This window comes from Mus pahari, chromosome 9, assembly GCF_900095145.1.
Source record: "Mus pahari chromosome 9, PAHARI_EIJ_v1.1, whole genome shotgun sequence".
Lineage (NCBI taxonomy): Eukaryota > Metazoa > Chordata > Mammalia > Rodentia > Muridae > Mus > Mus pahari.
The window spans coordinates 26,020,430-26,047,089 of record NC_034598.1 but is presented as its reverse complement, the minus strand read 5'-3'; the positions used below and the strand labels follow the sequence as shown (position 1 = coordinate 26,047,089).

The 26,660-nt window shown below is 51.9% G+C and overlaps 1 protein-coding gene across 4 annotated transcripts in view; it reads left to right on the top strand.

Annotated features, from left to right (window-relative positions):
* The window catches only part of Cdh23 (cadherin related 23), a 386,464-nt gene that overhangs the window by 30,371 nt on the left and 329,433 nt on the right, over positions 1-26,660 (top strand). For all 4 annotated transcript variants that reach the window (XM_021205124.2, XM_021205122.2, XM_029542203.1 and 1 more), the window contains exons 2-3: positions 1,060-1,131; positions 8,911-8,988. In XM_021205124.2, the coding sequence (XP_021060783.1) occupies positions 1,065-1,131; positions 8,911-8,988 (145 nt within the window). In that variant the 5' untranslated portion in view covers positions 1,060-1,064. The remainder of the gene's footprint in view (positions 1-1,059; positions 1,132-8,910; positions 8,989-26,660) is intronic.

The following is a 26,660-nucleotide window of genomic DNA, read 5'->3' as shown; positions in this document are numbered from 1 at the left end:
AACGCAGAGGGGGTGGGGGGAGGCTCGCCAGGCCAGCGCCTGCGCTTCTTGGTGGATGGATCATGCTTGCCTTACAAAGTGCTTCTCAGGAATGGAATTACCTACCAATATTTATGTCCAGTTCATATAAAAACTCAACCTCCAGACGTTTGCGCTGTTGGTATTTGTGGGAATTGCCTCCCTGTCTGCTCAGGATATGGGCTGAGTGAGAGAAACCATCCCTTCCGGGGCTGAACTGGTGAACTGGCTACTGATATTGGTAGATATGGCCAGTCATCACGACCCTTCTCCTGGTCAATCACGGATGGTGGAGGTGAGCCATCTATTGTGTCCCAGTGTTGACTACACATACTGGTGGGAAACCCCCGAGAGAGGTGTTGTGTGGCTGATGGTTGTCTCCTGAGCCAGGGAGGTGGGGGAGGCCTCTCAACAAGACACCCAGTGGGGACTCACTGAAGGGTGATGGGTGCCTGCCATGCCCCACATTCCCTGACTCTGTAGAGAGCTGGGTGTAGGCTATAGTGAGGTCTCTATCCTATGCCCCTGATATGGGGGGACCATGACCATGCTTTGATGGGTGGAAAGGAGTGGCCCTCCCCGAGCCTTCAGGGACAGGGCCTTCCTCACTGACATCACATCTTTCCAGAGCGCAGTGCCAGGCTACCACACAGATGTGTTGTGGTTTCTCTGTGAGCCTCTCTGGACACCATGACATGAGTTTTTTCCCTCCCCCTCCTGGGTTAGAAGATAACACTATGGACTTGATAAAGCAGAATAAGGCTGCTACTTGGGGGCTAGGCGGCTTGGTGAGCTTGCCAGCCCTTTCTTCCTTTCAGCCCATACTTGACCCTTTTCCCAAGCTGGCTGTGCTGTACTTGCTGTTCTGTGGGATCTGCCCAGACTGGGACAAGGCTGTGAGCGGTGGCCCAGACCCTCTCCTCCTGGGAGCCGCACTCTCTTCCCCTTCCCAGGATGTGCTCTCCTGGGGCTGCTGAGGTGGGATTCTGGGGGGTTCCCGTAGTTTATATCTCATGTGTGTCTCCTTGTTTGTGTTCCCAGGAGCCATGAGGTACTCCCCGGTCACTTGCTATGCTGTGCTCTGGCTTCTCATGCTGGTGCCTGGATCCTGGGGTAAGTGCCATTTCTCTTTGATAATGCCAGCCGGTGGTGCTTGGGAGGCCAGGCTGCAGGTAACTCAGGCCAGCAGCCTGGCTTCATGCTCTAGGACCCCAGGGAGTGAATGAAGACAGATTTCCCTCTCTGGGCCTCGGCTACCTCCTACAGCTTGCACAGGGCTGAAAATACTGGCTGTCCCCAAGGCTCAGTCCCACGGGGAATCTCGAGAAATTCTTAGGTTCCATGATCTGTAGCCACAAACTGTCCTGGACTAAGGAGAGTGGCCACAGTTCTGTTCCACTGTGTTTTGAGTACTTAAGGTGTGATGCTGTGTGCATAGTGTGCTGCCTATAGGGAGCGAAGACATCAACTCCCGTGCCAGGGGCTTGGTCCAGGAGGGAAGGTTGAAGGTAACAGGGTGCAGTGCAGGATGCTCTAGAGGGGTCACTCAGAAGACAGGAGGGAGCCGTCTGGCCGGGTGAGAAAGCAGTTTAGCTTGCCTTTGAGGATTGATGGTCATTTTAGAAGAGTTGGTGTGTGTGTGTGTGTGTGTGTGTGTGTGTATCCTGGTCATGGGTTGAGTGTGGGGCTGGTGGTAGGAATGCCTGTAGATATCCAGAACACAGGTATGTGATAGCTCAGAGCTGTCCTTGTAGGAATCTCTCCCCTCACCCAGTGCCACAGGAGCACACCAAGAAGGTCTGGGTACTTTGTCTTTGCCCCCAGGGTAACAAAAAAAAAGGAACATGGAGACTCTACTGAAGGAAGGCCAGGACTGTAGGCATGCAGTTCAGGGTCCCCCAGGGACCAGGGTGTCCTTGGAGAATGGCTATGGGCACCGAGTGCCTGGCGACGCAGGCAAGCACATTCCCATGGGGGTCTCTCTCTCTCTCTCTCTCTCTCTCTCTCTCTCTCTCTCTCTCTCTCTCTCTCTCTCTCTCTCTCTCTCTCTCTCTCTCTCTCTCTCTCTCCTGCTGCCGCTTCACTCCAGGGAGCTGTGGGGCTCTGGAAGACACTGCAGCCTCCCAGCCTCCCACTAGCACCTGTTGGAGTCCTAGTATCCTGCTGTGAAGGCAGCCTCCTCTCCTTGTCCCCTCCTTGTTCCCTCCTGGAATGCCCCCAGCAATGGGGGAGCTCACACCTACTCAAGAAGCTTGGCGCTATAGCCCAGGCTCACAGGCTCAGAGACTGAGCAGATACAGTCTCAGAATCTTTCACGGAGGAGAGGCTGGAGTTCAGAGTCATCCAACCTGAGGCTTTCATTTTGTTTTTATTTTAAATATCACATGACCATCCCTGACCTGCTCCACGCAGAAGGCCTCTGGGCTTGTTAGATGGCAGCCCTGAGGACCCTGTCTCTGTCCCTTGTAGGACTCTGAGCTTAGACACTTTTCTGCTTTGTTGTGCCAGATGCCTGTCCCTTAAAAGCCGTGCGTACGTATAACTACCTGTTCCGCGGGCTCGTCCCAGCTTGCCCAGGGGGATGGCTGACTCCCTCGAGCTCTCAGACTGTTCAGGTATTCTGCATGGCACACTAACACTCAGCCTGTAGGCTCCCTTGGGCAGGCTTCCGAACCTCTCCGGACTGCATTTTCTTCGTCTACAGTTTAGGAGCGACACAGCTCGATCCCGTGAATCAATGTGAACACGGAGCCTGACTGGCCACATCGGGTGCCGGATGAACGCTTGCTCGATGCACACCCTGTCGTTAGCAGCATCTACCTTTCTTCCTTGGGTTGGAACAGAATGGGGGCGCAGAAAACAGAGGTGTATAGCGAGTCTCCCGAGGCCATCCAGCCAATTCTGTAGCAAAGCATAGGTGATCTGCCCTGTGCGGACTAGCTTTGCCGACCACATCTGTGCTTGCTCAGTAGCCAGAGTGGCTCCTTTAGCATGGTGGGTGGCTGGTGCCTGACCTTGGCTTCAGGACACGTGACTTCCCATTTCTGTTGCCGTTCCTATGCCTAAGTTAGCCCTTCTCTGGTTCCCAGACTAGGTCACAGGGTCCTCCCATGATGGGGACCCTACTCCCCAGAATGAGCTGTTGCGCTATCCCAGGGAGGCAGAGGTGAGACAGGCCCTCAACGGTTGTTACATCCTCTCAGTCTATCATTTCAATGCCATAGCTCCCGTCCCCTCCCCCAGCCCACTCCCCATAGGCTCCTCTGCTCTGTGACTGGACAGAGGCAAGCCTTCTCTGACCCCCTTGCGGCCGGGCATCCTGGGTGCCATGCATGAGGAACCTCAGGCAGAGAGGAGGCCTGGCTCCCCTGCGGACACTAATGTGCCAAGTTCCCGGAGCCCAGTAGCAGCTCCCACAGTGACCCTTAGCAGCTAGGCAGCCCCTCCCCTCCCCCACCCCCAAGCTCCCCTGATCTGGAGGCTTCATGGAAGTGATGCTTGGAACACCTCTCTGTGCTCCCTGGGCTCCCTGGGCTCCTTCCTTATCCTGGGGCAGGGCTAGAGGACTCTGGTATTCCCTGGGTACAGGACTCAGTGTTGAAAGAGCCCCCCTCCCCCCTCACCACTCAGAAGCCTGGGAAGGCAGCCATCTTGGATCCAGGCGGACAAGCTCTAGACCCAGCTCTGCCCCTGACGCAGCATCTACCCAGTCCGTGATTCTGAGCAAAGTCGTGCCTGACTTTGCAGCCACGTGAGTAGCCACGTGAGCCGAGGGAGCAGCCCCACCTAGCCATGAGGCCAGCTTGCCTTTTGGGTCAGCATCCTTGCATGCTCTATGCCCCCGTCCCCACTTGACTTTGTGACTCCTGCCCTGTGTATGGTCCATGCTGGGCCCACCCCTCAGATGCCTCCTTCTAGGGCCTCGCTCTCTGCCTTCTTCACACCGCCCTAGTATGGGGCTTAGAAGATTGAGCCTTAGACCTGGACTCCCTGCCCATTTCTGAGAGGCCAGGACATCAGCTGGCAGGGGTGGGTGGGGAGAAGGCAGAGGTGCTAAAAGTGCTGAGGACCAAGGTAAGCAAGTGGCCCCCAGTTGGGACAGAGGACATGACTTGGGACCCTAAAGCCAGGATCGGCTTTCTTTCTACAACTCACCCACTGTCTCTCCCCCTCCCTGACTTAGTCAGGGTCATTACTGCTGTGATGAAACACCATGACCAAAGCATCCTGGAAGGGAAGGGTTTATGTGGCCTCTACTTCTGTATCACTGTCCATCATTGAAGGGAATCAGGACAGGAGCTCAAGCAGGGCAGGAACCTGGAGGCAGGAGCTGATGCAGAGGCCATGGAGGGGTGCTGCTTACTGGCTTGCTTCCATGGCTTGCTGAGTCTTCATCCTTATAAAACCCAGGACTACCATCATCCACCCAGGGATGTAACCACCCACCATGGGCTGGGCCCTGCCCCATCCACCATTAAGAAAATGCCCTACACTTGGATCTTATGGAGGCATTTTCTCAACTGAAGTTACTTCCTTCAAGATAACTAGTTCGTGCCCAGTTGGCATAAGATCAGCCAGCACACCATATTTCCGCAGCCACTCACATTATGTAATAGTGGAGGTCTCCAAGCTCCGGCCATGACGGTTTTGTTCCTGGGACGCACAGTCTTGAAAAATGGCTTTTAAGAGAACTTACCCGACTGCCCTCCCTGCTCCCCTGTTCTGCTAATACTCCTAGTCCCCAGGATCCCCAGGCCAACAGCCCTGGAGACCAGTGGTGACAGGTGACTCAGGTCCCGAGTCTCTGCTAGGCTGTCTGAGCCGTGTCTCCATCCCTGGGTGCCAGTATGTCCTAGGAAAGAAAATTTAGAAATAAACCAAGCTGCTGCAGGCAAGGCTTTTTTTTTCCCCTCCACTAACTTTCCATGCACAATTCTAAGCCCTGAACCCAGGGCCCTCCACAAGCCCTGTTGTTATTGCCACTTTGCACAGAAGTAAGTGGAGGGACAGAGGGGTCTTGTGCCTAGACAGCTTTCGAGGAGGTTTCAGCGAGGTGCCGTTTCTCCAGCTCTGCCTGAGAGCTGTGAGCATGGACGCATGCGTGTGGCGCATGCGCACATTTGGTTCAGGGAGGGTGTCCTGAAAGAGACCTGGAAATGAGGTGAGATATGGGACTTAGCACTGGAAATGGAAGAGCCAGCAGTCCTGGCAGGGAAGGGAGAGGCCAGAGTGTTGGAGGAGCAGAAACCAGCGCAGTCTGGCTGCCTTTGATGGTTTGTATATTCTTGGCCCTAGGAACGGAATGATTAGGAGGTGTGGCCCAGTTGTAATTAGGCGTGTCACTGTGGGTGTGGGCTTTAATACCCACATCCCAGCTAGCTAAAAGCTAGTCTTTCACTAGCAGCCTTCAGATGAAGATGTAGAACTCTCAGCTCCTCCTGCACCAGGCCTGCCTGGATGCTGCCATGTTCCCGCCTTGATGATAATGGACTGAACCTCTGAACCTGTAAGCCAGCCCCAATTAAATGTTGTCCTTATAAGAGTTGCCTTGGTCATGGTGTCTGTTCACAGCAGTAAAACCCTAAGACAGAAGTTGGCACCAGGGACTGGGATATTTCTGTGATAGGCCTGACCATGCTTTTGTTTGGAAGAATATGAATTTTGGGGCTCTGGATTTGGGGAAGCAGTGGCATGTTTAACTGGGGCTCAATGGGCCATCCTAGCGGGGATATGGAAAACTTTGTTACTGTGAGTGATTTGAACTGTGCAGTCCTGGCTCAAAAGGCTTCAGTGGAGAATTTCAATATGTGGCCTAGAGATTGTTTTTGTGGCATTTTGGTGAAGAATGTGGCTGGTTTTTGCCCTTGTCTGAAGAGTCTGCCTGAGGCTAAGGTAAAGAGATTTATGTTAATTGCATTGACAGAGGAAGTCTCAAAAGGGCCCAGCAGAGACTTTGTTCTCTGGTTAAGTCTCATGAAGAGCATTTTGAACAAGCCTAGCAAACTTAGAAAGGAAAAATACAAACTCTATGGTTTGAGGATTAAAGGGGCACCAGGAAGTGAAATGGAGCTGAATCCTATGTTCAAGGATATTAAATTGAGAGTAGTAACCTTGGCACAAGATCCCACTCAGCTAAATTTAGGTCCAGGCTTGGTAGCACATGGCTGTAATCCCAGGAGACAGAGGCAAGCAGATCTCTAGAGTTCAAAGCCAGCCTGGAACAGATCAAGTTCCAAGCAGAGAAAAGCTTAAATCCAGGTGTGCAGTTGCATGCTTTTAATCCCAGCATTTAGAAGACACATCCTTGGAGATCTCTAAACTCAAGGTCAATCTGCAGAGCAAGTTCAGGACAGACAAGCTAGGCAGTGTGAAGGAGCTGGAAAACAGAAAGCTGTTGATAACGTAATAGAACAAGGGGTCATGTTCCAGCCCCAGCAAGCAGCAGAACTCGGCAGCTTTGGCCATGTGGCCCTGGCTTTATAGTCAATAGGAGAAGGATACTACTGGGACAATTGATGCTGGTTAGCTGGAGCTAAGAAATTAGTGGTGATTAAGAAGGGACCAGCATTACTGAGGTGAAACCTTCTGGGAAGTGTTTTCTGAGAGCACAGAGGCTGTGTTCCAGAGATAGCCAAGGTTGTACCTCATGCTGCAGCTGTACTTAGTAATGTGTAAGAGTCACCCAGGTGGTACTAGTTTTGAAGGCATGAAGGGGTCATGAAGAGCAGCTGAGGCTTGGCACTATAAGAGACCACGGAAGGCCATTGGTGAAGGCGTGGCCTCAGTTGCAGCTGACGGCCCAGATCTGAAGGGGTCATACAAAGAAGTTAAGGCTTGGCACCATGAAGAGAACTTATGAGAGGTTATTGGTGAAGCCTAATTGCAGTGGAAGACCCAAGAATATTGGAGCTGCTAGTACCATGCGATGATCACCAAGAACAGCAGCAACAGTGGAGTTGAGTCAACCAGAGCCTAGAGTGCTACAGAGGGCAGAGCTGGAGAAGGGACCCCAGCCCTTTGGAGGAGCCCAGAAGATCGTTTGTGAGTCCAGACATTGGAACAAGAGTCTGTGAAGTTGAAGTTAACTTGAAGACCCTAAGATGTTAAAGATGCCAGAGCCAAGGGACACCTGCTGAGGAAAGCTGCTAACAGGGAGTGGAACCAGCCCAAGAGAAAGAACGTTGTTGCCGTCAACAGAGATGAGAAAGGAGTTGGAGATCTGATGACCACTTTGACATCAGACATGGAGATGCAGTTTGCAGACTGCCCAGCTGGCTTCCTGTCTTGCTTTAGGGATTACAGTTCAGTGACTGGATGAATTTCAGAAGAGACCTTGAACTTTGAACTTTTAGCATTGTTGAGACTGCTGTTGACTATGGGGACTTTGGAAGTTTGATTAAATATACATTTGTATTATGCTATGGCTAGGTATGGCCTCTGTAGACCCCTGTGTTTGAACAAGCCTATGGAGGCCAGGGAGTGAATTGTGATAGTTTATATATGCTTGGTCCTGGGAGTGGCACTAGTAGGATATCTGGCCTTGTTGGAGTAGGTGTGTCACTGTGGGCATGAGCTTTCATACCCTAGTCCTAGTTGACTGGAAGCTAGTCTTCCACTAGCAGCCTTCAGATGAAGATGTAGCTCTCTCAGCTTTGGCTACACCATGCCTGCCTGGATGCTGCCATGTTCCTAACTTGTTGATAACCTGAACCTGTCAGCCAGCCCCAATTATATATTGTCCTTATAAGAGTTGTCTTGGTCATGGTGTCTGTTAACAGCAGTAAAACCCTAAGACACTGCCTAAGCAGAAGGAAGAGAGATCCCTTGTTCCTGTATGTCCCCAGTTACCTCTCTGACTCCAGCTTCTCACCCTTTGGGAACCTCAAATGAATTTAAGGGGGGCCAGATCAGTAGAAATGAGAGTGGGGTAGCTGTCCCTTCCTCTTGGGGCCCCTGAAACTCCCTGTAAGAGCTTGTAGCAGGGAACGCACCGTGGAAACTGAGCTGGCTCCCCAGTTTTCAGTGGCCAAGCAGAAAGTGTCCCCTCAGCCTACTGAAGGAGGAAATGGAGAACTGGAGAAGCCAGCCTTGGGGGAGGCTTGCTAGGAGCTTTGTAGTCAATTCCCCTGTCTATATACCTATCACCTGGCTCTTCCCCACCCCCACCCTCATGAGGTGCTGTCGGAGTGCACCATGGTTAATGGGAAGTTTTTGGTGTCTGGGCTCTAGTATAGCCTGAGCTACTTCTGTAAGCCTTATCTCAAACCTGCCTTTCTGTTACTGGGTTGAGGTGATACAAGTGGCCCGCACGGAGAAGCAGATCCGGAGTCATTAGCTATGACAACTGTCATAATTATTACTATCCTTCTCATGACAAACGTGTTCTGGGGGCTCTCTAAGCACCAGGCCCTGCTGTGGGTGCCAGGGATAACACGAGCCACCAATCCCTTGAAATAAACCAAGAGTCCATGTGATTTATGCCTCAAACCGCACTGCCCCATGGGAAATCCGCCACAGCCCATGGGCGCGAGCTTGAGATTTGTAGGAGCCATATTAGAAAAGTGAAAAGAAACAGTGAAATTCATTTCAGTAGTATCTTTCACTTTATCTAAGGTATCACATATTTCGATATGGCATCAATATTAAAGATTAGCCAAGATGGTACCCACAGAGTTCCAAGGGGAGGGTCAAAGCCTTAAAGTCTGATGTTCATTTCATGGTCAGAGCCTGTCTCTGTTGGGCTAGTGCTCAGCAGCTGTCTGTGGCCAACCTGACTGTCTTGGGAAGTTGGTATGGTACAAGTTCAATGCCACGCAGCCCACTCTGTGTCACTCTGTAGGATACATGAAGCTGGCCGGGGCCCGAGCTGACACCTTGTCCTCTGTCTTGCAGGCCAGGTGAACCGACTACCTTTCTTCACCAATCACTTCTTTGACACATACCTGCTCATCAGCGAAGACACACCAGTGGGTGAGTTGGTCCCTGGACCGGTGGGAGTGCGGGAGGTGTGGGGTGATGTACATTCTATAAGTGGAAAGGATCTGGAGGTTGAGACCACCTTCAGCCTGCACTGGAATCTCCCTATGGTATTCGTCTGCCTTTCGTTTGGATGCCTGTAGGAACAGGACCCTCACTACATCTCAGAGTGGTCCACTCAAGCTGAGGGATCTGCTAAACAACATGGTTTCCCACTGCCCCAGTGCTGGTTTCCAGCTGGGACTAGTTTTATCCTGTAGAATGCTTTATTTCTCTTCAGCTTCAAGTCTTTGTGGAAATTTGAAGATGGCAGCCTGTGTCTTTGTACTTTCTCAGTGACATGCCATAACTTTCTGTAATGAGCTCGCTGGGTTTTGCCATTAGACGTAGGTGACTTTGAGGATCCAGTGCTTCTCTGATCCAGTTACCTCATCCCAGGGCTGCCGGGGCTGGCTTCCTGGCACGGCTCTAATAACAGTAGCTCAAAGTCTGTGTTTACATCTCTGAGATCACAGCTCAGCTCCAGGAACCACAATCCAAAGAATGAGCTTGAATTGTGGGCACTCATCTGTAGCCATGCCAACGAGGGCCAAAGGCTTAGTCTCGTGTGTGTGTGTGTGTGTGTGTGTGTGTGTGTGTGTATTATCTATGAGTCCCTTGAGGGTCCTGCTGAGACGCTTGCTCTCCTCAGAGATAGGTGGGGAAGGTTGTAGTCTTTGTATCCGTCACACATTGTATTATTTTGAGAGTTTATCTGTGTGACATGTTCCTCATGCAGTTCTGGAATGGGGCTGTGTCTTAGGGTCACTAGTGCTGTGATGAAACACCATGACCAAAGCAACTTGGGGAGGAAAGGATTTATTTGCCTTACACTTCCACATCATAGCTCATCATTTAAGAAAGTTAGAACAGGAATGCAAGCATACAGGAACCTGGAGGCAGGAGCTGATGCAGAGGCCACGGAGGGATGCTGCTCACTGGCTTGCTCCCCATGGCTTGCTCAGCCTACTTTCTTACAGAACCCAAGACCATCAGCTCAGGGTTGGCACTACCCAGTGAACCGGGCCCTCCCCCATCAATCACTAATTAAGAAAATGCCCTACAGCCAGATCTTATGGAGGCATTTTCTCAATTGAGGCTCCTTTTCCCAGATGACTTTAGCTTGTGCCAAATTGACATAAAACGATCTAGCACAGGCTGGGATGAGCAAGACAGTGTAGACCCTAGAACCTGTGTACAGTCTTGGCACATTCAAGCTTTTGACATTGCCAAAGCGACTCTAGAACCACTTGATTGAGTCACACACACAAACAAAAGCAAAAGCGATCTGTTAATGCTTTAAGGAGGTTTTACGGTTTTGTGTTGGATTACATCCACAACTCTTCTTGGCTGCACATGGCCTCATGGGAACCATAGCTGCAGATTGGACACACGCCTGGCAGCAAATGCATGGGTGGCCTGCCCTGTGACTCACCCTTAGGACTTCTGTTCCCTTCCATTCCTGTTATTCTTCCTTGTATCAGAGATACCTGGACGCCCACCTCTGTGCCAGCCCTGAATGTCGTGGCCACAGAGGGGTGCCAGGCAGATGGATGAAGAAATTGGAGCCCTGGGTGGACAGGGACTGAATGAACATCTGGTGTATCCCCCAGGGTGATGAGAGGGAACGGGACAGAAGTGAGAGGAGCTGTCCCTCCGTTGCCTACCACTTCTGCAGCTTTTGAACCTGCTCATGTCACCCCACCCATACGGAGCAGTCCCCTGTGGTAGAAGGTATGCATTGATGCAGCTGACAGCAGAGGCAGCGGTAGTGGCAGTGGCGTGACCAGCTACTGACTGACTGGTGCTGGCCGGAAGGGACAATGGGCCTCCTAAGGGAGCAGGGCTGGCTGTGTCCTGCCTGTCACTCCAGACCCATGTTCATTTGGCATGCCCAGAGACCCGCTGTGCAAGGAAGGTAAGAGTGGGCACAACTTGGCCAGCTCTGGTTGTGAGGGCTCTGAGGCTGGAGGCCCAGCAGGAGCCGTCCAGTGGGCCCAGTTCCTGTTACCTTTGGCTGCCGCCCTGACCAGTTCTCTGAAAAGGCCAGCATCGAAGCCCCTCCAAGGGTCCACTTGGCGGCCACAGCAGAGATGGCTGTCTACTGCTGTGGGGTTAATCTTGGCTCCATCCAACATCCAAGGAGCTGAGGGACACCCCTGCCTCTCTCTCTTGGGAAGAGGCCCAGCAGCTTTCTGGCTCTCCCCCCTTTCTTTTGCTTAATGATCAGGACAGCAGGGCTCTAAACCGAGAGGCCAGAAGCCAAGCTTTTTTTGTTCCTTACTGTGTGACCTTGGACACCGAGCCACAATCCTCTGCTCCTCCATTTCTTATCTCGTCAGTGAGAAGATTTTTACAGGCTTCAGTCTGGGCGGCCTGGCTCTGCTGGTTTCTAGGTTCTCCGATGACTCTGGTCTGGACTCTCTTGTGGAGTTTGGGTACTCATAAGGTCCTGGGCTGTGCACAGGATAGATGTGGACTCCCTCTGGATGTGGCAGGCGTGTGTGCAGGGTCCCGCCCTTGCCTTCTTTGTGGAAGGGGAGGCATCCCAGTGACTTGACTTTGAGAACTGACTACTTCTACCTACCTCCTTTCTCAGTATGTATGCCAATCTGAATATTAGTGATGGGGAATTTACTCGAAACACCACAACTCCAAAGCTTCCATACTTGGAATAGCACCCTTGGAGGTAAAACTCTATATAGCCCAGGAATGATGACTGGGGCTCCCTACCGGCCAGCGGCTTACAACACACTGCTAAAGGCCAGAAGAGCCTGGCTCTGGTGTGTAGGACAATGCCAGAGCCCCAGCCAGTCAGCTCACCCACTGCCAGAGCTTGGGAAACCTGGGCTGGCATTTCCTGGGCTATGCTATGTGACTTTGACTTGGACCCCTGGTCATGGGGCTTGTGATGCCACAACATTCCTCCATAGGAGAATTTTAGGACCAGAATCTCTCGCTGATATTGATATGAAACCTGCCTCCCTAGAACCTTTGACCATTTGTCTAATTCTATCTGTTGGAGCCTTTAAGAAACAATGATAATGGGATGTATATTGATATAGGTAGAACTTGTTCTTGTAACAGCCACATTTACTGAATCTCAAGGCAGTGCCCTGAGTGTTTTTATCAATTCATTAAAACCAAACCTTTAGGGCATCCGAGGAAGGGCTTGGCCAAGGGCTCCTTGCTCCTGTGCTGTCTAGGAAGGCAAGCTCCAAGGTTGGAGACAGACCTGCTACCTGCTGGGTATTTTACCATTTGGTCTCAATTTTTCAGTGGCATGTGGTAGGGGACTGAGATGGGAGGGCAGAGCGTGGAGAACATGATATTGCTATCTCTGCCATTCTGGGCTCCCTCTGCTTGGTCATCTTTTTGAAGACCATCTCCTAGCCAGAGAAGTCAGGAGTCAGATGACATCATTAAGTAGATCTGCCTTCCTCTGACCTGTCTGCACAGCCCCATTTCCCAAGTCAAGGCCCCTCTGTATACGTGTCCTGCTGTGGGCATGAAGAGCAGTTTCGGGTCGCGGGGCCTGGGCAGAGGGACTGGGGGGTAAGGACAGACGGACAGCTCCGTGTCTGGTCAGGCTGATGAGCATCACGCACACCTGGGCGGCCTGTGGGCCAGGACATCAGGCACCTGTAGCATGAGATGGCTGCTCAATCCAGCTGGCCTGAAAGGTCTACCAATGTGAATGGAGCTAAGATTAGCTAGGAGCTGAGTCTGGCAGCACATGCGCATCACCCCAGTACCCGGGAATCTGAGGCAGGAGGATTATGAATTTAAGACCAGCTTGGGCTGTATATCAGGACCCTTGCTCGAAGAACAAAATAAATTAAGAGCACCAAGACCCTCTATGTGGCTGAATTTTGGTTAATTCTTTGTCCTTGTGATCCTTTCCCCTCCTCGTGGGATGCTGTCCTTCATCTTACCTGGTCCCTATGAATCATCAGCTCCACCCCTCCATACTGGACGGTTGGGGACTCAGCTCTTGTGTTACTTTTCTTTTCTCTCTTTCTTTTTTTTTTTCTTTTCTTTTCTTTTTTTTTTTCAAGACAGGGTTTCTCTGTATAGCCCTGGCTGTCCTGGAACTCACTTTGTAGACCAGGCTGGCCTCGAACTCAGAAATTTGCCTGCCTCTGCCTCCCAAGTGCTGGGATTAAAGGCTGTTTTCCCATGGTTTATTGTCCAGCCTTGGCCCCCTTCCTAGGCCCCTCCAGGCAGAGCGGTAGGCTTTCTCCCGTGCCTGGTTACCCTCTCCGTGATTGTTGTCCATGTCTTGGATTATGGATGTTTCCAGGTAGACAGGGCTAACTCCATGACCTCGGTCCCTAGTCCTGCGCTTCACATACGCTGGGGATGCCTGGCGCCTTCGAGCCAGTGGAAGATTCTTCCAAGGCTGAGGACTGGCTGCCTCACAGAGCCTCAGGCCATAGCTCCCCTGACAGTGACTGTCAGGAGAGCGGTGTTGGTAGAGGTGGAGGTGCTGGTTCAGAGAGTGGGCCCAGGAGAGCTTCCCCCCAGATGGCACAGACGCTAAACGTGCCTGTGCGTTTGAATGGCCCAGCCCACGCCGTGCAAGGATGGCGATTTTATCATTCCAGATGCCCTGCTGGATCTGCATGTAGCATATTTGCTAAAAAAAAAAAAAAAAAAAAAAAAAAAAAAAAAAAAAAAAAAAAAAAAAAACAAACCTCTGGGACATAGAACATGACTGCCCAGGGAGGGACCCAGCTAGGCTTGGAAATATCCAACCTACTAAGCTCCCTGTAGGATTCAGAGGGAGTGAAGGCACATATATTGGCTTCGGACCTCAGGTCTTGGAGTCGGTGACGTCTCCGTCCTATAAACGCCCTCAGCCCAAAGCTGTCTGCCACAGCCCACTTCCCCTCTCCCTGCAGACGCCTGCTCTTCAGCCATATCCGAGTTCTCAGAACCCAGAATGGCAATGCTGCCCTGTTTCTGAGCTTGGATAGAAACTGGTCCCTCGGTTCAGGCGCGGGCTCCTCTCTCTGCCTGACAAGTTCCGGCTTCAAGTTCCGGTCAGCATCCTCGAGGGCCCCAGCCCGCCCTCCCTCTCTCTTGTAAGCTTTGTTATCAACTCTGCTCAGCACCTGGAGACTTGGGCCCCAGCTCTTCGTGTGGAACTCCCCACAGGGCTATTTTTTTTTTTTCACATATTAAGTTTATGAATACCGGGCATTGCAATTAATGATCATTTTAGTGTTTTGGTGGGGTGTGAGAGTGTGGCATGGTGACATTAGCTGTGGCTTATTGACTTCTGGCCTCCCGCAGGCTCTTGTTAAGCACTTTAGATGCATGCCCCCCCCCACCCGGGGATCCACCATGAGCCCCCTTGACGACGGATGGGTTGTTATCTCTGCTTTGCAGCTGTACAACATGAGCCTTTCCCCAAGTGTGGGGGCCCAGTATGGAGTGGGCAGGGGGATGCCAGTGAGTGGGAGAAAGGATGAGTGAGTGAATGAACGGCCATTGAGCATCTGGCCAGTCCCCTTTCCTTGGCTCCTCATTCCTCCATTTGTCACCCGGGTGGCTTCACAGGGAGCTGGCTCCCCCAGGCAGACCCTCAGCACCCCCAAAGTGTCTTGAGTCACCGCGAAGGTGATAATGCCCACGCTAATCACCTGCATGAGAAAATTAGTCTTGTCAGGAGTCATTAAGGTGGGAGCTCGGGAGGCATTAGGATGGAGCGGGCCCAGGCGGCGCCTGGCACTGCTGCCAGTTGGCACTGATTAATTTTTCTGCAAACTCCATCAATGCCCAGCTGTTTTGTCTGGACCCGGGGAAAGCAATTTCCAGGTGGGCAGACCCTGCTGCATCGCTCTTCCACACGGAGGAGCTCAGGCCTGCTTGCCACTCTTGACATCTCCAGGGAGCGGTGGGAGAGGAGAGGGGGATGATGGGACAGCAGGAGGGAGTGGAGGGACCAGACTGTGAGCTGGGCTGTGGGACAGTGGAGAATGAGGCTGAACCCTGATAGGATATTCTGAGATGGGAACGGGAACGGGCTAGGCTCAAACCCAGTAGTGGGAAGGGGCTCTCCCTCCTTATTGGGTCACCTTTCTGAGGCTCTCTAAAGAGGCAGACAAACCTCTCTCAGGAGAGGGAGGGCAGTCACAGGGAGACCATTATTTCTTTTTCCAGCCCCAGGCAGTTTCTGAGGACTGACTCAGGCCTTGGGGGGGGGGCTATAATGGGGCTGCAGGGATAGAAGGCAGGGTGTCAGGGGCTGCTGGGGGGTCCTGACTGTTTGAGGGGCATTTGACTATTAGCACAGAGGCAGTGACTCTGTAGGTAACAACCGTCAACCTAGGGTAGGCAGGGTGGAGGGGGAGGTCAGCGTTCTTGCTGACACAAGGTTAAAGGCCACCTATGTCGGGGAGTAAGAGCCTGGATTCCTCATGTTCACCCCCATCCCACCTGAGGGATCCTCAGAGGGCCCCGTGACGAACCCAGGCGTCTCTTGAAGGACAGTTCTGTAATCATTGCTTCGGTCAACAGAGCCCCACTTTACAGATGGAAAAACTGGGGCCTGGGTGCTGTTGTCTAAGAGGAGCTTTGTGGGCCTCATCCAGGAAGCTGCCATGACTGTCTGTGCCACAGGAAGGCACCAAGTCTCTCAAGAGTGACAGCAACCACAGGACTTGGTCTGGGCAGATGCTGGACAGTCTGCCTATCCAGGCACAACCGTCATAGTGAATTATCTTACCATTCATGGCCCAGGCAGCCCCATGTTATTGGCCAAACCCATGACATGTTTAGAGGGGCACAGAGCCAGAAGAGCAGCAGATACTAGGGACAGCACCATAGAGAGACAGGAAACTTTTACTCTACTTTTATTTTTATTCTTTGTTTACTTATTTGGGGCTTTGTATTAACATAAGAAACTCAGGCCGGTCTTGAGCTCACAGCTGCTTCGATTTCCAAAATTCTGGGCTTACAGATTTCAGCCACCATGTCTGACTTCAGAGGACCACTTTATAGAATACTAGTGTGTAGTCTTGGGATACCCTGAAATCATGTCATTATTATCAGGAGACCATTATCCCTGGGATGGGAACACCAGCTTAGGTCAATAGCTCTAAATTGATTAATTGATTGATAGATAGATAGATAGATTGATTGATTGCTGGCCTGGAACATACTATGTGTGCCAGTCTGGCCTTGAACTCACAGAGCTCTGCCTGCCTCAGTCTCCCCAATGGTGGGATTAGAGGCGTGTACCCCTAACCCTGGCTGCTCTTTTCCTTAGCTTTTTATTTTGTTATTATATTAAGCATGGGAGAAAACTGCTGGAGAAGTCCAGAGAGCTCCCATCATCTCGTTTCTTTTACCATCAACATCTTGCACAAATATGATACAATTATGGAAACCAGGAACATAACATCGCTACGATGCTGTTAACGATAAAGAGTGTTTACATTCCACCAGCTTGCCCAGTAAAAGAACATTCCCTCTTTTCCTGCAGGCAAGATGATTTATCTTAAATTTGTGCTTTAGCTGTGCTTAATACTTGGGCAAATTGAATCTTACCCTGGAGCCTTGGATATCTGTACACACACACACACACACACACACACACACACACACACACACTATATCCACTCAACAAGACTTTTCCTTGGGTATTCTATTTGTTTGGTGCTGTTCCAAACCCTGAGGTTTGCAACAGACACACATCTCTGTCTCAAAGGGGCGAGCTAGGCTAGCCAGGGGAATAGACAGGGATAGAGAGCAAATGTCTAGTCTATACATGTTAATGATAAAGGAGAGCAATGGTATTTGATGCAGGCCAGGGGTGGGCAGTGGTGCTACCAATCTGTACCGTGTGTGTCTATTCTTACCCCAGCCCCAGGGGCCATGGAGAACTCCCAGAAGATGTGCCCCACTGTCACCTACAAGGTTCATGCTCAAGAATAGAACAATGACATTACAAAAAGAAAAAAAAAAAAAAAGGAAAAAGAAAATCACATAAATAGTTCTTAAAAAGTTTTTAGTATGTTTGTGATCTTTCTTTCTTTCTTTCTTTCTTTTCTTGCCTGAGTTTATTTGTAAAAACAGCATAGGACACTGGACATCTGCAAATAGTGTGTGTGTGTGGGTGTGCCACAGCAGTCCGTCTGTCTTCCCACTGGCAAAAGCCTTTTCTATGGGGCCTTCACAGGGGCCTGGGCTCCTTTGGGAGCCTGGGCTGGACCTGTAGCCTGGGCCTTTGCTGCAGCTTTGGTCTCTGCCTTGGCTTCAAGCTTAGGCTTCGGTTGGCAGAGCCTCTGACCCTTGGCCATGTAGCTTCGAATTCGCTTCCCAAGCTTGGGGTGAATGATGAAAGCCATGCGGCTGAGTTTGTGGCTGGGGCCTTTGGCATCTTGGGCTTGATGGCCTGAGGCTTCACAAGGGCCTTGATGGCCTCTGCGCCCACAGTCACTGCCTTTGCAGTGTTGGCCTGCATCTTCTTCGGGCCTTTCTTATTGTGCTGCTTTTTTTTTTTCTTTTAAAGATTTATTTATTTATTATATTTAAGTACACTGTAGCTGTTTTCAGACACTCCAGAAGAGGGCGTTAGATCTTGTTACGGATAGTTGTGAGCCACCATATGGTTGCTGGGATTTGAACTCCGGACCTTTGGAAGAGCAGTCGGGTGCTCTTACCCACTGAGCCATCTCACCAGCCCCCTCTTGTTGTGTTTCTTAGCAAAGCGCATGTTTCTCAGGAACTTGGGGTCAACCCCTTAAAAGATTCCTATCTTTGCGACCAGGGTTTCTTGATGCCATTTCTGTGCCATTTGCGGGACTGGTTGTGTGTAGTGTGGTTCTTGGACTGGCCACGTCTATACAGTAACCCGCGGCTCCCACAGCACCTTGGACCAGAAGAGCATGTTTGCGATTTCATATTGGGCTACGCTTGTAGCTCTCCATGGACCACAGATTGATAGGACCCACCTCTTTCTTTCTTTCTTTCTTTCTTTCTTTCTTTCTTTCTTTCTTTCTTTCTTTCTTTCTTTCTTTCTTTCTTTCTTTCTTTCTTTCTTTCTTTCTGGTTTTTCGAGACAGGGTTTCTCTGTTTAGCCCTGGTTGTCCTGGAACTCACTCAGGAGACCAGGCTGGCCTTGAACTCAGAAATCTGCCTGCTTCTGCCTCCCAAGTGCTGGGATCAAAGGTGTGCGCCACTACTGCCTGGTGGGCCCGCCATTTCTAAAGCATTCTGTAGGGCAGTTTGGAAACCATTGTCTTGGTCAGACAGTCACATTTCACCAGTGGAGAAAAAGTCCTGAGAGGACTAAGCTCGCCCCAGGTCTGTGGGAGTCACTGGGGGATCCGGGTTGCAGCCTGCCTTGCCAATGCAAAGGAATGGCAGTGTTCTGGGCTGAAGAATCAACTTCTTAGGATTTGCAGTTTGCAGAAAGGGCTTCTGAGCCATTGCTGCCCTGCCCTGGGGACTGAGTGCCCAAGCAGTTAGGGGTCACCCCTGGGCTCTCGTGAGAAAGGAAGGAGGTTATGTCCTATCTGTGCAAGGGACCAGATCTTGAAACCTAGGAGCTCCTAGGTCCTAGGGTCTTTGACTCCTTGGAGGATGTCCTTCTTCCTTCTGGGAGGCATGAGTTTGTGGTAGAGAACCTGAGGGAATGTCTGCCACTCCTAATGGCTTTCCTTTTCCCAAGAACTGCACAGACCTTCCACAGAGGCATGGGACAAGATCATTGGCTTCACAGGGACTTCAGGGGTACAGCTACTCCTAACAGGCTCTAGGCCAGCACACCATTGCTACATGGGGAGTGGATAAGGGGAGGAGGGGGAGGCAGGTGTTTTGGATGCAGCAGTAATAACGCTAATGATAACAATGATGACCACCTGTCATGTGGGCAGGCACACACTGAACACCTGTGCCAGGTTGTGCTGGGGAGGAGAGCAAGGGACACAGATCACAGATGACTGGGGAAATGGCAGCTATCTCTTATTACACGGGGCTTTGTCTAGAAATATACTGCTCCGTCGGCTTTGCATAGCAAGCCGAGAATGCCGGCCTCATCTGCTTTGCAGATGAAGAGGCAGAGGCTTAGAGAAGTTAAAGTAAGCAAGCTTGCATGGCTTCTGCAAGATGGAGTTGGATTTGACCCCTGGTGTGGCCAGACACACACCCCCCCCAGGCCTGTGCACTTAAATGGCAGCGCTTAGATTCTGCATGTGGGCTTAGCTTTATGGATCCCTGGGTTAGAGCATAGAAGTCCCTCACCCCATAATAAGTGTTCAGCTCACACCGTGGGCTTCGGAGTGATGCTAATGCCCCTGAGAAGAGAGGAATGTGTTCAGGGGCTCAGACTCAGAGACAGTATCTCAAGAGAGGTGTCAGTGAAGGCTTGTGGTGAATATTATTTGGGGGTTTCAACCCCACCTCAGATCATTTGATTTGCAAACAAGAGACACAAAACCTTTATATTTATAACAAGCTTTAAAACGCCAGAGCTGATCAGTGGATTTCCCTGCATCCATTTGTCCTATCTGGACCGCACAGAGGATGACAAGCATTGAGGGACCTCCATTTGGCGATGGCTTCATTTGTGGCAGCTATTAATTCAGGGGTTTCTACCAGCCCCCCCCCCCAGATCATTTAGTTCCTGAATAAAAGACACAAACCTTTATATTCACAGTAAGTCTTAAAACACCAGAGCTGGGCAGATATCAACGCTTCATGCTATTTCGTCTACTTCCCAGCCAATGATCCCAAGGCACTGCTCGATGTCCACCTGGGCTGCCACCCCTACTCCCACTGGCCAGCCCTCAGGGCTGTGTGCTCACCATCCATCTACCCCACGGTGCCCTCTTCCTTCCTCCTTTCTCTCTTTATCTAAGAATCTGGACATTTGAAATCTCCATTTGAACTAAAAGGAAGTTCTTGCTGCCCCACGTTGGTTCACCAAAGTGAGGGGTTGCCAGGTCAGCTGAAGCCACAGGACGGGGACTGCAGAAGCTGAGCAGACAGGCTGCTCACCAGCAGGGCCAGTTGGGTGTGAGAGAGGAGAATTGGGCCATTATGTGTTTTTTTTTTTTTTTTTTAAAAAAGGACAGTTGACGTTTTAGTTCTTGCGTGGCTACATGACGTCACCCAAAGTGACAGAACCCCATGCTATTGTGTTTTACTTGATGGATATGGACACCTGCTAGGAGCCCACAGCCCCTCAGCTAGTATCAGGGGTGGGGGTCCTTCTTTTCTGCTGCCCAGCAGGTTGGTAGGATCCTCTGTGAGCCTGTCACCCAAGAATGAGCCACTTACCCAGTGACTGAGTAAGTGTGGGGCCACTCCTCCAGGGAGAGCCTTGTACAGACCCTGGATTCTGCCTCTGTCCGTGCAGTGATGTGAACTTAGGGACTTCTGCTTCCTGGGCCATGAGGCCTTCAGACCCTTGGGAGATATATGTCCTTGTTGGTGACGCTCCTCAGAGCCAGCCACACGTCTGCAAAACGGCCCAGGGGAGAGTAGGTTCGTCAGGCTCCTGGCCGTGGGTCTCTCTTTGGGTCTGAGGGCTGGAGACAAGCCTGACCATTAGGGTGAGAATGAGCTGAGCTTGCAGACGGCCGGGAACACTCAGGCTCCAGGGAGCTGGCGGAGGTATAATTTACAGGAGCTGAAGCCCTCCAGCTGGCTGCCGAGATCGGGCTGGCAGAGCCGACTTTGAACTTGTCATCACTGTTCCCATCCCTGTGGTGCTTTATGAGCCTCCGGGGACATGTGCCCGACAGTCAGCCCTTGACCAGGAACAGGCCAGTGCCCAGGAAAGCTGTCCCCAGAGGTCTTTACCTGATGCCTTTGCTCGCTTCTCCTTCCGGACCTGAGCACTGTGTACCAAGCCTCAGAAGTGGAGGCTTGGGGTGTGGGTTTGAATCCCAGCTCTACTTCTTCTTAGCTGTGTGACCACGGACAAGGCTCTTACCCTCTCTGAGCCTCGTTTTCCCCATCTGGGAATGGGAGGGATCACACTTGCTTGGCCAGGTTCACAGTGGACTTAAGAAGGAGCTTTGGAAATGCAGTTACTATCTGGAGTGGGTGCTCTTGTGACTGAGAGATTTGTCTCTGGAGCCCCCTTCTCCACAGTGCATCTACTGTGCCACCCCGTATTTCACTTCTCTCCGACTCAGTTTACTCTCTTAGAAAGTGCGGGCCATGATTCCACGGTGTCCCCTCTTAGGTACCTGGAAGGCTTTGGCACATGGGAAGGACCGATATGGAATAATAACCCCTATAAACACTGCCTTTCTTGTTGGTCAGTTCTGTCCCAAATAATGAGTCACAGCTGGGGGTAGGAGTGATGGCTTGAGGTTTCATGCATGATTCTTCCAAGGGACATTTTCACGGTCCCTTGAGAGAGGCCTGGGGCTCCTGGCAAGACCAGGGAAACCCTCGAAAGCTCCACCTGCCAACTCATGTCTGTCTGTCACAGTGAGGGGTAGCTCTATGTCTCCCCCAAAGAGATGCACCCCCAGCTCGTCCCTCCTCACCTTTGACCCCTGCCTCAGCATCTGGTGTCTCCACAGCTCCCAGCTCTGCAGAGTCCCTCTTCACACGACAGCCGTGTAGGCCCACAGACAGAGGCCCATCCTGGAATCTGCCCCGATGCCCAGTCCCTGTGTTCTGCCCCTCCCTGGGGACAGATGTCACCGCCCTTCTCCCTCCCAGCCATGTCCAGGTTCTGTGCTAAGAACCTTTGCCGTGACCTGCTCATTCTGTCCTCACAACATTCTGCGGAAGAAGTGGTAATGAACCCGCACTATACGTGAGGAAACGAGCTTGAGCGCTTGTCGTCTCTATCAGCCAGTGAGCGGCCTAGCTAGACACAGGGCAACTCTCCCTCCCTCCCTGGCCAGCTCTCTACAGTCTTCGGTAGAGATTGGAGTGGGCAGAGAGGATGCCCCAGCCCCCTTGGAGCAAGGCGCTCACCCTGCCCCCAGATGTGGTCTCTTCCTCACCCATCTTCATGCCACAGTAGACAGAGGTGACAAAGGCCTCAAGTCTTGGTCCCCTCTGCTCTTGGTAGGTCGGAGACCTTCCTCATGTCACAGTCCTGCCTGGGACTCCTCCCCTGGGCTGTTGAGCAGCTGGACCGTGTGCAGGGGATGGAATCCATCTCCTTTGACAAGTGAGTCTGCTCTTGGACGGATGATTCAAGATGCATGCGTGGTGCTGTTGAATGAGATTAGGGGTGGGTGTTCAGCATCAGGTCCACTCTGCTATGTCTCTGTGAGCTCTTGGGAGAAACTGTGCTGTGGATAGCTCAGGCTTGACAGACAGAGAACATCTGTCTCCCATGGTCTCTAGACGGCAGAACCAGTGAGGCCTGCGGACCCTGCTTGTATGACCCAGGGCTGGCAAGTTGCTGCTAGCCCCCTAAAGCTGGCAGGTATTCCATATGGGCTCTCTCAGGACCAAAGGACGGGGATCAGCCATATTGGAAATGCCACAGCAAGTGGGGCTTTCGGCTCAAGATCGTATTCCATCCGTGACAAGACATGTGAAAGAGTGTGGGTCAAGGAGGGGACACGGACTGCCACAGATGACAGGAGGCTGCTTCATCCCACCACCGTCCCCCTGGGGTCTCTGCACTGTCTCTGGAGTCACGCTGTGAGAAGCTCTGCCACCTGTGCCATGTTCCCGCGTCTTCGAGCTGTTCCCTTTCCACACGCCTCGTCCTCGGAAGAGGCATCTAGCGAAAGTCTGTGGCTGGCTGAGTGTGCTCACGCATTTGCACAGACTTTTAAAGCCATTGCTCGTAGCGCCAGCCCCACTATGGGCCACGCCCGAGCCTGTTGACAAGGATTCTGGGTATTAAAGGCAGCCATGTCTGCTTAGCATTTGCTGCTACAGCTCCTGCCTTCAATAAGGTCACAGCTTTCTCTTTTCCCTGCCTAGACCCAGACAGACCCTAAGAATGCAGTGGGCTGCAGGGTTCAGGAGCTGTGGCTGGTTGGAGACTGTAGTCAGGTGACCCTGGCTGAGCTGGCCTGGCTCCCCCGCCTGGCCAACAGTATCCAGAGTCTCTGAACGTCAGAATCTCTGGGAATTTTCCAACCTGCAGAGGTGACGATGTCCTTAGCCAGGCTGTCCACCCAGGGTGGACAGTGTCAGAAATCAGAAGTATATCTGTAGGCTGGCAGTCTCGCCCCAGAAGGAGGGGTCAAGTCTGAAGTACTAGTTTCTTTCCTGCTGCGTGCCCTTGCAATGGCTGCCTCAGTTTCCCTATCTTACAATCTAGGCATAGCAGGCCTCTGTCACTGCTTGCCTTGCCTGTTCCCAGTAAGTCTGACACTAGAGGAGGCTTAAGACTCCCCCGCCCCCTTGCCACCTGTAGAGACTGTCAGTCTTGACCTATGACCCCTAGTTTTATTTTACTTAGAAGCTCAGGGTGGTGGTAGTGGTGGTGGTGGTGGTGGAAGGGCAGTCAGAGAGCCTGTGTTCTTAGCACATTCTTAGATAATGCTGCTGCTGTGTGGAGAAGGTACAGACCCCACTTGGGGCTGCTGTGTTAGCCCCGTTGTGCCCCTGAATAGCAGAATGCTGTTCTATCCAGCGTGGGTGATTCAGTCCTGGACAATAAATAGCGAGCCTTAGAGAAATGGTTCTCAACCTGTAGGTCACTATCCACTTCATATGTTCAAACAGCGGGTTCCACAGGAATCACCTGAGGCCATCAGAACACGCAGCTGTTTACATTACAATTCGTAACAGCAGTAAAATTGCAATTATGAAGTGGCTGGGGATCACCACACCGTGAGGAACTGCATTCAAGGGCTGCAGCATTAGGAAGGTTGAGAGCCAAGGCCTTGGGGCGTGGTGTGGGATCCCAGGGGCCTCTCTGCCTGGCTTGCAGGCTTGCAGGTCTCCCGATTGGGAAACAGGTTATGCTCACTTTACCTCAGCTGGAGTCCCTCCTAGGTACCAGGCAGGCATGTCATTGAGGAAGGATGCTGGAGAGATGACTCTACTTATGGCAAGCTCCACCCCTCCTCCCCCCAGCCCTGCCTCCTGTGTTTACAGAGTGGTCACACGCAGTCCATAATCACTCCCGACAGCTTTCATTAAAAGCACAGGAACAATTAATAGTCAATTAAGGCACAGAGAGCTGCCTTCCTTCTCCAGGTGCCCCTCCCCCACTGACACTCGTCACCGAGGGAGTCCCAAGGAATCTGTGGACACGGGATGTCCTGGAGGGGGCAGTGGCATCTTCTGTGGCCCTGTGGCCACAGCTCCTGAGCTCCTGGCTGAGCGCTCTGTGGTGCAGTCAGCCACAGGCTACGGAGGAAGTGCTTGAGCCTGGTCGTTCCCCCAAGGGAGCATTCACTTTGCTCTCAAAGCATCCGTCTTCCTGTACAGCCAGGCTGGTTAGTGTAGTTCGCAGAGTGTTATGCTGTTGTGATGAAATACTGAATGGTATGTGCTGCGCGACTGGGATGGTTGTCCCTGGCTCAGCTGGGGAATACCCCTTCCTCCCGTGCAGGGCACTGCGACAGACCAGAAGCCATGCAGACGGCAACAGCACCAGGTCTTCCCTGGCCTCCTTCAGCCTCTTACTTTTTAATTTGTTTCCATTCATTCATTTATTTATTCATTTTACATCCTAATCGCTGCTCCCCTTCCCCATCGTCCCCAAACACAATCCCTCCCCTTTCCCTCTGAAAGGGTGGGGACTCCCCTGGGTACCACCCCCCCCCATTTGTCATATCAGGTCTTTGTGGGGGTAGGCACATCCTCTTCCACTGAGGCCAGACAAGGCAGCCCAGTTAGGGGAACAGATTCCATAGGCAGGCAATAGCTTTAGGGACAGCCCCTGCCTGCTCCAGTTGTGAGGGGACCCACATGAAGACCAAGCTACACATCTGCTACACATGTGCCGCAGGCCTCAGTCCAGCCTCGGTATGCTCTTTGGTTAGTGGTTCAGTCTCTGTGAGCCCCCAAGGGTCCAGGTTAGTTGACTCTGTTGGTCTTCCTGTGGAGTTCCTATCCCCTTCAGGACCCACAGTCTTCTCCCAGATCTTCCATGAGACTCCCCAAGCTCTGTCCAATGTTAGGCTGTGGGTCTCATGCAGCCTCTTACAGTCTCTGGAAGAGGAGATGGAAGGTGAGGGGTGTGTGTGCGTGTGTGTGTGTGTGTGTGTGTGTGTGTGTGTGTAGGCTCTTCTAGATGAGGCCTCTGACCTCAGAAAGCCAGGATCCCAGAGTGGACAGCCTCTTTGGAGAATGAAGATGTCCACCCCTGACTCCACGGAAGATGCAAACGGCTCTGTTGGAGGCCGTGCTCTTCCTTAGCTCGGGGCATGTGTGTGGTGGGCTAGAGAACTCAGGCATCAGAATGGCATTGCTGTTCAGCCCCTGACTGTCAATATCTGGGTCTGTTTGGGAAATAGCATGTTCTGAAATTAGACCAGGAGCTGTATAGAAAAGACAGCCTGCCTGCCTATGACCCCCGACGGGGCTGATCCCTGCCTCAGCCTGGTGCCCTCATTCTGGGTGCTGACATATGGACGGTGACACATGACATCTGACACGTGCCCAGCACAGATCCGGGCACACCGTCAAGGCTTCAGTTCTCAGCTCCTCCACTCCCCACCCACTTCCTGGCAGAAAACAACACTTTTTTCCTCCCCTGAAGTCATATTCTGCCTTGTTCCATGCTCATTAAAGGATGCTGGGGAGTGGATGCATGCCCACCCCCTGCTGCCCTGCCCTCTCACCCGGGCAGGCTCTCTTCTCGGCATCTGTGCGTGTGGCTGAGAGTGTGGAGAGGGTGGAAGGTTTGCGACGGCTGGAGGAGATAGCTGCTCTCACCTCCCTCCCCCACGCCTCTGTCCTCTGCCATAGATTTAGATACTGTGACCAAATGGCAGGAAGGGTGATGCGCCAGGGTGTCTGCACGTGAGAACGCTCAAGACCAAATGCACCTTAATGTTAACCGCCCTGTTTTGCCTGACCTGAGCCTGCTGACTCCCTATTCTCTGTCTCTTCAGTCAAAGCTACAATCTGTTAGCCACAGACCAGTAACCCGTCAGGTGGATGTTTATGTTCCTGTGAGCAGATGAGCAATAGTCCTGCTGCTGCTGTAGACCTACTAACTGTGGAGGCAACACTGAAGTCAGGGCAGCCTACCTGTGTAGGCAACAGGGGCCCGGAAGGACAGATGGCCATATTCGTACTATAGCTGTTTTATTGTCTGGGCGCTCAGGCTCTGGAGACCCCCAGATGCCTTTGATGAGTACTGGTCTCATGGAAATGTACTTCTGTCCCAGCCCTGCTGTACCAGGGCCTTCTAAGTCTCCCCTGAGTGGTACTGAGTGGTCTGAAAGTTTGGGGGTGGAGAGAGCAGAGTTTGGTCGTGTGGGGCAATGAATATCTCTCATGGGCGAGTGACTCACGGTTGGCCAGGCCATGAGTATTCACATGTCCCTTACTGGTGGCAGCTTGCTCCTCTCGGTAGTTAAAATAGGGATGATAGCAAAAGATGTCCTTTAATATCCTCTTGTATTCTAGCACTCAAAATCCCCTTTCTTCCAGTCTTTCTGTGTCCTGTGGCATTACAGGAGTTGTCATTATATGGAGTTAGTGTCTTAGTCAGGATTTCT